The sequence below is a fragment of the Musa acuminata genome, chromosome BXJ1-9, assembly GCF_036884655.1.
Source record: "Musa acuminata AAA Group cultivar baxijiao chromosome BXJ1-9, Cavendish_Baxijiao_AAA, whole genome shotgun sequence".
NCBI classification, from domain to species: Eukaryota; Viridiplantae; Streptophyta; class Magnoliopsida; order Zingiberales; family Musaceae; genus Musa; species Musa acuminata.
The window spans coordinates 21157419-21168823 of NC_088335.1; the positions used below are offsets into that span (position 1 = coordinate 21157419).

General features: G+C 34.5%; 1 protein-coding gene across 4 annotated transcripts; it reads left to right on the forward strand.

Annotated features, from left to right (window-relative positions):
- Positions 1–270: 270 nt before the first annotated feature.
- Positions 271–9454, forward strand: LOC135584288 (magnesium transporter MRS2-I-like). Of its 4 annotated transcripts, XM_065083412.1 has the most exons (12): positions 271–705; positions 820–849; positions 1375–1528; positions 3371–3492; positions 5303–5377; positions 6654–6881; positions 7003–7047; positions 8384–8428; positions 8526–8555; positions 8724–8843; positions 8931–9029; positions 9136–9454. In XM_065083412.1, the coding sequence occupies exons 1-11, from the start codon at positions 286–288 to the stop codon at positions 9015–9017; spliced, it is 1356 nt and encodes a 451-aa protein (XP_064939484.1). In that variant the 5' UTR covers positions 271–285; the 3' UTR covers positions 9018–9029; positions 9136–9454. The 4 variants fall into 4 exon arrangements, with proteins under 4 accessions (XP_064939484.1, XP_064939485.1, XP_064939486.1 ...); XM_065083413.1 differs by lacking the exon at positions 7003–7047; XM_065083414.1 differs by lacking the exons at positions 8931–9029; positions 9136–9454 and having other exon boundaries at positions 8510–8555; positions 8724–8778.
- The last annotated feature ends 1951 nt before the right edge of the window (positions 9455–11405 follow it).

Consider the following 11405-nt stretch of genomic DNA (forward strand, 5'->3'; position numbering starts at 1 on the left):
TATCCCCTTCCAATTCTTTTTTTTTTTTTTTTTTTTTTTTTTTTTTTGTGGACCACCCATTTTTCAGATAATTAAAATTAAATTCCAATTAATAGATTCCTACATTATATATATTTTTGACAATTCCATGTGGAAAACATTTATATCCCAATTAAGCATACGATTCAACAATAATAGTTATTCATGCACAAAACATAAAACAAGCAAATAAACAAAAAAAAAAATATTATTAAAAATAATAGGAGCACTAATAGTAAGGTGGGTAGAAAAAAAAACCTTGGAAGCATGAGGTTATTAAGTATCGACTGGCGTTCTTTGATTCTATATAGAAAAAGTTTGTATTTGCTTCTTCCACCGCCTCCTGCATTGCTTCTCTCCTGCCATAATTGGCAAGAGGAGCTCTACTCCCAAAAGGATCGCCCGGCCACCGGAGGAGATGTGAGCGCTCCGGCGGCGGAGAAGATGTCGCGGGACGCGTTGGCGGCGGCCGCGGACGCGCAGGCCGCGCTCAAGAAGAAGACGGCGGCTGCGAGGAGCTGGATTCTGTTCGACTCCAGCGGGGAAGGCACGATCTTGGACGCCGACAAGTACGCGATCATGCACCGGGTGCAGATCCACGCGCGCGACCTCAGGATCCTGGATCCCCTCCTCTCGTACCCTTCCACGATCTTGGGACGGGAGCGGGCCATCGTTCTCAACCTCGAGGTGGGAGTTCTTTGTCGAATTCTGTTGAATTGTTCTTGGCTTCGATTAATTTGGCGGCTTTTTTCCTTCTTTTGGCTGACTTGTGCTTTTCTTGCTTTTGGTTTTGGGAATCAGCATATAAAGGCGATCATCACCGCGGACGAGGTAACGATGCAAAGCTAAAGTTTCTCTTTCTTTTGCTTTAGCTTCTCATCAACTCGCTATCTAATAATTTCCTTTTGGAGCAATCAACGCTGTGGAGGACGCACTGATGCAAAACCTTCTATTTTTGCCTATTTAAGCCATGCGAATTCAGAGTTTGTTGTTTGTGGCATCTCTTTTGTTGTTTCGAGATGCCTACTTACAAAGAGCATTAATTGTTTTCCTATGAAAAGAAGAAGTAGAAAACAGGAGATATTGTTGTCATGTTCTGAAATTGTGTGTTTGTAATTGGAAAGAAACAGAGTTTAATAGCTTTAGAGATCACTTGTAGCGTTTATGGTTAACTTGGCCTTTTGTGTGCCTGTGCATGTGCTTCCGTGTGGTGATAGTAAGAAAGAAAGCTTGACTCATGTTTAGTGGACAAGATTTTCAGCTTTAATTGTTAGATTCTATTGCTAATCTAGTGCTGAGTTATTGAGGGTGGTTTTTGTAATGGCATGTTAATATGGGAATTGTGTTCCTGATTAGGTTTTGCTTAGGGATCCAACGGAAGAAAATGTTATTCCTATTGTGGAAGAGCTTCGTAGACGACTACGATCAGACAATGTTATCAACCAAGCACATGGTGAAGGGAGAGAGAACATAAATGGTCAGCATGACCTAGATGGTGTTGAAGAAGATGGTATGCTATATTTACTTTTGCTAAGTTTTTCAACTGACTTTCAGTTTGCTACTTGTTAGTGCATTATAATACAGAGTCAAAACTAAGTTATGGGCCCATGTGAACGAAATCTTTTCATACTGTCTCTGTTTACATTTTTACCATATTAATTGGCAATTGCTTAATTGGATGATCCCATTTAATGAGTGTAATTGGTCATTTGATGGGACTTCACCAATATCATTATCTAATGCAAGTTTTTGAATACCGTACTGTACTGTATTGATGTACCGATCAACTGTTGTTATGGTACATACCGAGCGTACCAACACATAGTACACTAAGGTGTACCGATGTATTGACACATAGAGGACTGGTACGTACCACCCGTACCGAGTGGTATGGTACGGTATTGCAAACCTTTCTAATGATCAATATGGAAAAAGTGTATTTGTTGATGTACAACTATAATATGAATTTGATAAAGATCAAAGCTTGGTGTTACTCATACAATCTGATCATTTGGTTATTAGATAGTCTGAACCCTAAGTTGACTAGTTTCTTGTTATATTCAAGATCAGTGTGCTATGAGAATGATAATAATTTTTTGGAATCACTTTAGGAATCAGTGTGCTATGGGACATGTAACCCCAATGTGGCATCTGCCGTCTAGGAATCACTCTTCCAGTTCTTATGATAATAACTTTTTGGAATCATAGTACCATACCTAAAATATTGATCTGGTGGTGGCATACTAGACCCACTTTCAGATGGTGGTGGCATACTAGACCCACTTTCAGAGGCTAAGGGTTTGAAACCTCATCCAACATATTCTAGAAGATGTTAGGTAGCATAGCTAGTAAAGACATTGATTGTTGACATCAAAGTCCTTAGATCAAATTTCATCTTCTCCACTTACCCTTTGCTAAAAAAAAAAGGAAAATAGAATTGAATCCTAATGAACTGTGTTGATCATAATACTGGGCATGTGCCATATGCCATGCCTATACATAATACTGGGCATGTGCATAAGCATGTGACTAGAGCAAGACAGAATGTATATTGTCATACTGAGGCAATCCAGAAAATGAATTTTTGCTCAAGGCATAGATAGACTGATTTGTAGCCACTTTATGGGACAATGTATGAACTGTGCTTTTTATATCCTGTTGGATTACATGGGTCTCATGTTCTCTATTATTGATTTTATCAATTTACGCTTACGACTCTTTATTCTTCTTCTTTACCTTCTGGATTTCTGCTTGCTTGCAAATTACTCTCAACTTTTCTGTTATTGAGCTATATCAGTAATTAACTCATCTTCGACCTCTACCTATTTTCCTATTCTGGATGGACACTTGGAGAATATATATAGCTGGTATTGGTTTCAGAAATATGAAATCATAACCAACAAATCCTTTATTGTATGACATGTGTCATAAACAAATCTTTTGTTCAATATACTCATCATTCCATCTCTGCAGATCAATAAAAAATCTGAAACAATGTGCAGTTTCCTTAATATGATACTTATAATTGAGAAAGACATGCTTCTGAAAATCTACTTATGTGTTGCCTATACACTATATTGGAGACACTTAACCATCAATTTTATTGGGTGGGTCAATCACTTTGTGAAAAATGTAAAATGTAAAACATGGTTGCAGTTATTGATTTTAAAATTGTACAGTTGCAGTTAACACTTGAAACTGTATGCCATATTCCATCCTCTATTATGGTTAATTTTGTCTCCTATTGCACTTGGTACATCTTTTGTTAATTACTACAGAAAATAATGATTTTTCTGGTGTATTTATAGTTACTATTGATACATCTCCCTAAAGAATTTAGAGTCATTTGTAGAATCTCCCTTTGAGTTTCGAGCCCTGGAAGTTGCTTTAGAAGCTATTTGCAGCTACCTTGATGCACGCACTACTGAACTAGAGACTGCTGCTTACCCTGCCTTAGATGAGCTGACTTCCAAGGTAATGCCAGACTTCCTCTTCATCAATATCCTCACTGCAATGGTTTAAATTCTATATCAGTAAATAACTGAAAATTAAAGATATCCTTCTGTGCCACATCAACTGGTAAATCACATGTTTTACTAGGCTATCTACTGAATACATATGGAACTGGCATATTGCAAGCTGTATAAAGAGGCATTTGACATATTGGCTTATATAAACCGGCAAAGTAGGTGATATCAACTATTTTGTTTATTGACCAAATTCAAGAGAAGCCTGTGGATTTTGTTTATTGCTAATGATTTCTTGCATTAGACAAGAATGTTCATCTACTTGCATGTTTAGTCATACCAGTCATGTGCCCTGTGCTTCTTATCCAGACCTTCTGCACTAAAAAGGTCCACTCCATGTTAGGGTGAGTGGTCCTATAAAGTATAAACACAAATTCATCTAACGTTCTTCTATTTCTTTAACAATCCCATAAGTTAGCTGCCCCTTGAGTTGATATTTTAGTCTCCATTATGTGAATAAATATATTTTGTTCCTTTTTACCCTCATGTTCACATCATCATTTTTTTCTTGTTGTAAACATCTGGTTTTCATCAGCCAGGTTTTGTTGTTTCTTTCTCATATGATAGATAGGCTTTAATGCTATGTTTCTCTCTTTTCTGAGGATGATATAGTTGATTGTGGATTATTATGTCAATTTTGATACTTTCACACTAAATCTTAGACATTATTGGCTATTTCCCTCTTAATGCACTTCTCTTATTTGTGGTGGAGAAGAGGTGTTCCAAGTTTTTAGCTTTAGATTATAGCTACTGCAATAATATTGTAACAGAAAATTATTCAAGAATACAGAAAAATGCAAATTTGATGATGGTAATTATTTCAGAAATTTAATATAAAAAAAAAAATTCCTTCTGAATTAAGCATGTGAAGATTGTGAAGTCATACCAAGATAAGAAATCAATTATATCACTCATATTAAAGGGTTAGATGTCTGTGTGAGGAAGTTGCAAGACAAACGAGTAGAAAGAAGTCCTAGAAGTAACATTCAGATTCAAAAGGTAAAAAGATAATAGAATTCAGGAATAAAACCAAAGAAATATGGAACACAGAAGAAGATAACACTTGTTCTATGTGGCAATGGTAATGTAATTGAAAGATAATAAAGAAGTTATCATGAATGTGAATGACAGTACTTCAAAATGCAATTATTATAGAGGAGATTAAACTTGAGCTTTTAATATAGGACTAGTATGATGGTCAAGTGATAGAAAATTAGCAAACAAGAAGCTAAAGGAACTATTAGTGAAGTTTATTGTGTCTATTAAGTTCTAGATATGTATGCGCATATCTATATGCTTGCTAAGAGGGTGTAAAATAGGAATTAGGATTTTTTATCTAAGGTCAAAATTTTGAATAGAAATGTGCTGATGGAGCATGGTGGTTGTCTCAGTTGTTATACTTGAAACCAACAGTCATACCCTGTGGTCATCAAGATATGAAAATTATCTAAAGAACAAAATCAAAGGGTTCATAAAATCTTATCTAAATAACACACATTATTGCTTCTTTTTTGTTCTTATTTGGTTGTGAAGGTATATGATTTATCCTTTCATGCTTATCAAACTGTCTATTTCTACTGGTACATTCTAATTATTTCTTCTAGCACAGTGGTAGAGAATGCTGTTTGCACAGAAGTGTTATTTTTTCTAATGTGTGGAGGACAAAAAAAAGCACTCTTCTGCATTGTACTAATTTATGCTTTTTCTTCTTTTTTTCGTCCCTTTAATTGTTTGGTGATTGTAATTACATTGTGCAGATCAGCAGTCGTAACTTGGATCGTGTGCGCAAGTTGAAGAGTGCCATGACTAGGTTGACCGCTCGTGTCCAAAAGGTGTGTCTTGCCTTTTAATATTTAATATGTCCCCTTTTATTATTTGTTTATGTTTTGTTTGTCAGTTAATATATATTTTTATTGTGGACTCAACAGGCTGCTGCAGTCAATATACCATTAGTAAAAATATGCAGTTAATATGCTGCTCAATATATCAAATATTAGATTATTGATGCTTGAGAAATATGCAGATTTGTGGATCACAAGTCACCTTCATTTGTATTAGAAACTCCTTTTCAGATTTTTTTGTTCTGGTGTTGTGGAGGGTGTTCAGTGGTTGCCGTAACTGTATATGCCATATTAAGTTGTGCCTCAGCATGGTGCACACACAAGATAAAATAATATATAAACAGGTAAAAGAAAAAAAAATTGCTATATATTAGATCTATCCATCGTCATATTGAAAAGAAAACGGAAAATGACATACAATTAATATAAGCAAAGTACTACCTCGCTCCAGTGTGCAGTCCTCTGATAAGCTCCATCTTTGATTTCAGTCACAACATGTGATTCACCGGGTGAAGGCTGTTTTCCCATTGGTCACATCAAGGGCAAGGACTAGGATTATTACTTGTTCTTGAGAGTAGAGAATAGCCACAAATTCAATTCGAAGTGGTAACTTCATCATGTTACCCCTTTTGTCATAACCTTTTGCAAAAATAACCATAGAACATATAACCACTTTGTATTTGTACCAGAAAGATCCCATACATAGTGTTAACAATGTCTAACTCCTTGCCAATATGAATAAATCTAGGCAATAAACTAGGAAACAGCATTGGGGAAATTTTATATACAGATAACATTGGGAAATTGTATGTACAGATGACAATTAATTAATTAGTTCATGATTCAGTGGCGATTATCTATCCTGAATATTTATTTGTCATCTACAGAATCCTGCATTATCCTTCTGTTTTGACATTGAAGCCAAAATGTACTATCAATTTGGTCCATGAATGGGTTATCTATTTTTGTTGAGCTAATGTCCTGTTTCTTTTCTTTTAGCTCAAACTACATAGCTTTTCAAATTTTGTATATAGCATCATTGTCTGTGAATGAAATGGTGAGAATACCATGAAATTGATTTGAAAAATCTAAAAGTTGGTCTGAACATTAATCTTTCTTTATTTTTGCTATCTAACATAATTCAGGCATACAACGTGGTTAGAATGTAAACTTGTGGTGGCTCATGCTTTCTATGTAAGGACCTAAATTGCAATTGGTAAACTTTCTTGCCTATTTCAGCAATCACAAAATTCAGTGTGTTCACCAGGTAAGGGATGAGCTTGAACAATTACTGGATGATGACGATGACATGGCAGATCTTTATTTGACAAGAAAACTGGCTGGATCATCCTCTCCTGTCAGTGGTTCTGGTGTGCCTAACTGGCTCCCTGGTTCTCCAACAATCGGTTCAAAGATATCCAGAGCAAGCAGGGCAAGTGCAGCAACTATACATGGAAATGAGAATGACGTTGAGGAGCTAGAAATGTTACTCGAGGTCATAGAACAACTTTTCTCTTTATTCATGATTCTTAATCTTCTAAGAGGAAAAAAGAAGATAGATAAATATTTACCTGCATATCAATTTCTAATTTTAAGGACTTTCTTAAACTACACAGGCATACTTCATGCAAATTGATGGCACTTTGAACAAGTTGGCTACTGTAAGTCTTTATAATTCTATGAATAGAGTCAGTGTCTGATTATTTCAACTTATTTGGATTCCTTCAAAATAAAAAGAAATGGTCAGGACATGTCATTCCCGTGTAATTTTCTTTCAGCATTTATCTTATTATTGTAAATAATGTGCAAATTAAGTAACTAATAGTACTGGGATGCAAAATGCTAGTATGGTGAATCATATAACCATAAATCCACAAAAGAAAAAACAAAAGTATTCACACATTATGAGCTATTGTATCAATAACTCATTAAGCTATAGTTCCAAAAGAAAATCAGTAGCAAACATAAATGCCAATGATTATTTCAACCACAAAACTATACAATGGTTTCTTGCTTTAACTCCTCCCTATTTTCTCAAATGCTTTGTGTTATATGTTAAAATTTGATTATGTTGTTTAAGTTTATGTTACGTAAATTATTTTTTTTTTCCGAAAGTTGATGATAGAATGCTAAATCTTTTAATAAGGGAAACTGCTGAAGCAAGATCCAAGTGGAAAAGAATTTGGGATATTGAGATGGAAATTATGATAGAAAAAGTTTATATGCTGGTGGACTTGCAGGAGTTGCATAGGATAGAGGGAGAATTTGGAACTGTCTGATCATGTACTGTGATAATCCAGTGGCACTTAGTTAAGTTTAATCTAACCTGTTTTGGTGAAAGAAGTGGAAGACCATGGAAACCTGTATTCTATTTGAATCATTATATCTAGAAGAATTGAATTAGAGTGTCCTTTCACAGGAGCAAATATGTGTTTGAGATCAAGAATGACATAAACTAGTTTTGACATTGCAATTGATTTTTTTACTATGTCAAAAGAGAAACTCAAACAGATACTTAAGGCAACTATAGTGGATATTTTTTAATGATTCCTCTGATACTTTTCAATTTTTAATTTTCATTTTGGTCAGCATTTCTATGCTTTTTTTTCTATAATCTGCCATTTCTTGTGTTGGTGAATGAATGATTCTTTATGATGAAGCTAACAGGCAGTTTTCCATGTGCTGCAATTTCTCTTTTAAATTAGTAAACCAGGAATTAGGGAAAGTATTTCTAGTGCATTGACTTCCATCTCTAATGCTTATCTAAATGCCCTCTCCATGTTTCCAATGTAAATGCAAAAAGAGGACAAAGTTGTAGCTTTCTTGGGTGTCATCTAGTTGAAAATGTGACCTTTTTGGGTGTGTACGTTTGCAGATGTCACTATCTTTTCTGTGTTGTATCAGACTGTGTATATTATGTTTATAATTGTAAATTAGGTAGTAACAGAGATCATATCACTTTGCCCAGTTATTGAGACAACTTAAACTTTCTTTCAGCTACGTGAATATATTGATGATACAGAAGACTATATCAATATCCAGGTATTCCCTCTTCACTTTATTAGATCAATTGACATAAAGAAATTGGTGTAGAGGGATTATGAGTGTAATGTCTTAAACCAGAATTTTGTCCTGGCAGCTTGACAACCACAGAAACCAACTTATTCAGGTAACACTGCTCTCAAGATTTCTTCAACTACGTTTCCTTTTTTGAAACTAAGAAAAGTTCAAATATGTTTGTTTGTTGTCTGGGGCAGGAACTCCTGATTTTCCTCTGATTCCTCATATTTGATTTCTTTGTTATTTGCTGATTATCTTTTCCTATGTGCTGTTGTAGCTAGAGCTTTTCTTGAGTTCTGGCACAGTTTGCCTTTCACTTTATGCACTAGTTGCTGGGATATTTGGGATGAACATACCATATTCGTGGAATGACAACCATGGATATGTATTCAAATGGGTAAGTTGACTAGTGAACCAAAGGCTTCTATGAGCAATGTACATCATTGCTGATACATGGTGTAATCTGTATCTGTTTGCTCCACAGGTGGTCGGTATCTCTGGACTAGTTAGTGGCTTCCTGTTCATTTTCATTATTGCTTATGCTCGTCACAAAGGTCTTGTCGGGTCTTAATCCACTCAGAAGGTACTTAATTTGGAGGAGCTCAATTCCGAAATAATTGCTCAGATCCTTGTTTCAAGTTATCATGATTCTGTTAAAAATTACTTGCCTATTTGCCATTGATTTCTAGATCGGCAACCTGCACCTGTCACAATTCTACACTAGAGGATTCAAACGGAGACAGGACATAGCAGAACTAGATGTAGCATTGGCGTTCCAGGATCGACATCCAGATATAAAACTGCATTAAGTGTTGTACTACTAGTTCATTAAAATTTTGATTTTTCTTTCTTCAGATCTTTGTCGGATTACTTGAATGTCACAAGCTAAAGCCATCAGTTTGTGTGTACTCTTTTAAGTTCCTCGCACCATCACATTGATGGTGCAACACAACACGCTACTAGTTACTGTAAATTGTCATTCAATATAAGCATGCGTTGCCTGTGTAACAGTATTTTATTGCACAAGAATATAGTCCTCGAATCAAGTGCTTGTTTGCTTTTGTTCTCTCTCTCTCTCTCTCTCTCTCTCTCTCTCTCTATATATATATATATATATATATATATATATATATATATATATATATATATATATATATGAGAGAGAGAGAGAGAGATTTTGAAATAAAAAAGCAGTATTTCTGATTGGTCATTGGTGCCCCATCTTTCTGGTGTCCCTCAAATGTTTCTAACTGGACAACTTAAAAAACTTTCGCCTTTGCATTCGATTCGTGCATAAGATGACTCTTGTCTTTGCATTATTTTGGTCCGTAGCTAAGCTAATAATATTTTTTTTAATAGAGATATAATATTTTTAGTATGTACAAAAAATATTTAATGTTATTCAAGAATATGATAAATAATTTTCTTATACATTCATGTCTCAAGCACAATCAAGGTTGGTAAGTTGGTTTGTATTTGATCCCCTTATAGTGTTTTTATAAAGGTATCAAAAATATCATAATCCTATTAAAATATACCGCAACTATAACTAGTGTAGCAATATATCGATTCATCTTATGCATCGGTCTGTTGTTACATATCGGGTCTTCTTAGGAGTATTTTTTGAAATATAAAAAAAAAAATGAGAGCACCAACGGGAAAAAGTAAAAGTGATTTCAATAAAAAAATCAAATGCGAGCCTTTCCTAGGAAAAAAAGTCCATATACATACGTGTTTAAAAGGAAGGTTTTTTAGTTTTGGTATAGGAACTGGGTGATGTGGTTGTCATTCTCAATAAGGGTCCTTCCAATTATCCTGCTGATCTTTGTCTATCACTAGAGATGAATTTGGATTCAAGGATTGAATTTGGCTTTAGACTTTGGAGGTTGGTTGGTGAAACTTTGAAAGAGGTGGGTAAAGCGTAATAGATTTTGACAGAAAAATCAATAGTACAATTGCATTTATTAGAATAAATTTTTCAGATAAAAAATGAATGAACTCATAATAATACTTCAATAAGATCGAAAAATAGCTCACCAGTAAATTTAAAATCACAAAAGATACAAAAAGATCACCACCCAAGAATAATAAATAAGGATACAGAACTAAAAATAAAAGATTCACCACCCAAGGATGCATCCAAGAGTAAGAGAGCACTCCAAGAGAACTTCTGTTAATATTATTAATTTTTAAAAACCTCTTCTAACTCCTAAACACCAAAATAAGTATTAGTACATGAAACAACTCTTAATGCATAGGAAATTTCGAAATTAAGTGTTTTACAACTAATAACCAACTTCTTTAATGCATTCCTTAGTCATGAAGAAAAGTACATTGAAACAATTATAATTTTATCTAAGGAATATGCTAATGAGCTATCATATTTGAGTGGGTTGAGTTGAAAACTATGAGGCAACATTGTGGGCTGAAAAAAATACCATAGTATCAACAAGGTCCATCTGAGTAGGTTGTAGCAAATTAGGTACTCCCGTGTCAATCTCCCCTTGTTGTAAAAGACTTGTCCCAAATCCTTATTTGTTTTATCAACATGATTATGAAAAAGACTTAAATCAGCCAAATTAAATGTTGGGGACACTTCATAATCTTCAAGTAGCTTGATCTTATAAGTATTTTTATCAATTCTTTTAAGTACATTGAATGGACCATCAACCTTTGGTTTCAATTTTTCAAATATGCCCGGTGGAAACCTCTCATTCCTCATATAAATCCAAACTAAATCACCTACATTAAACTCTACATATTTTCTATGTTTATTAGCAGCTTGCATGTATCTCTTATTTTACTTTTCGATAGTCGCTTTAACACCCTCATATAACTTCTTTATTTGTTTAACTCTCTCATCAACATCTCCACTAAATTACTTAGTTATCGAATGAGAGACCAAGTCTAAAGGGCTAGTAGGATTAACATCATAAACAACCTCAAAAGAACTCTTACC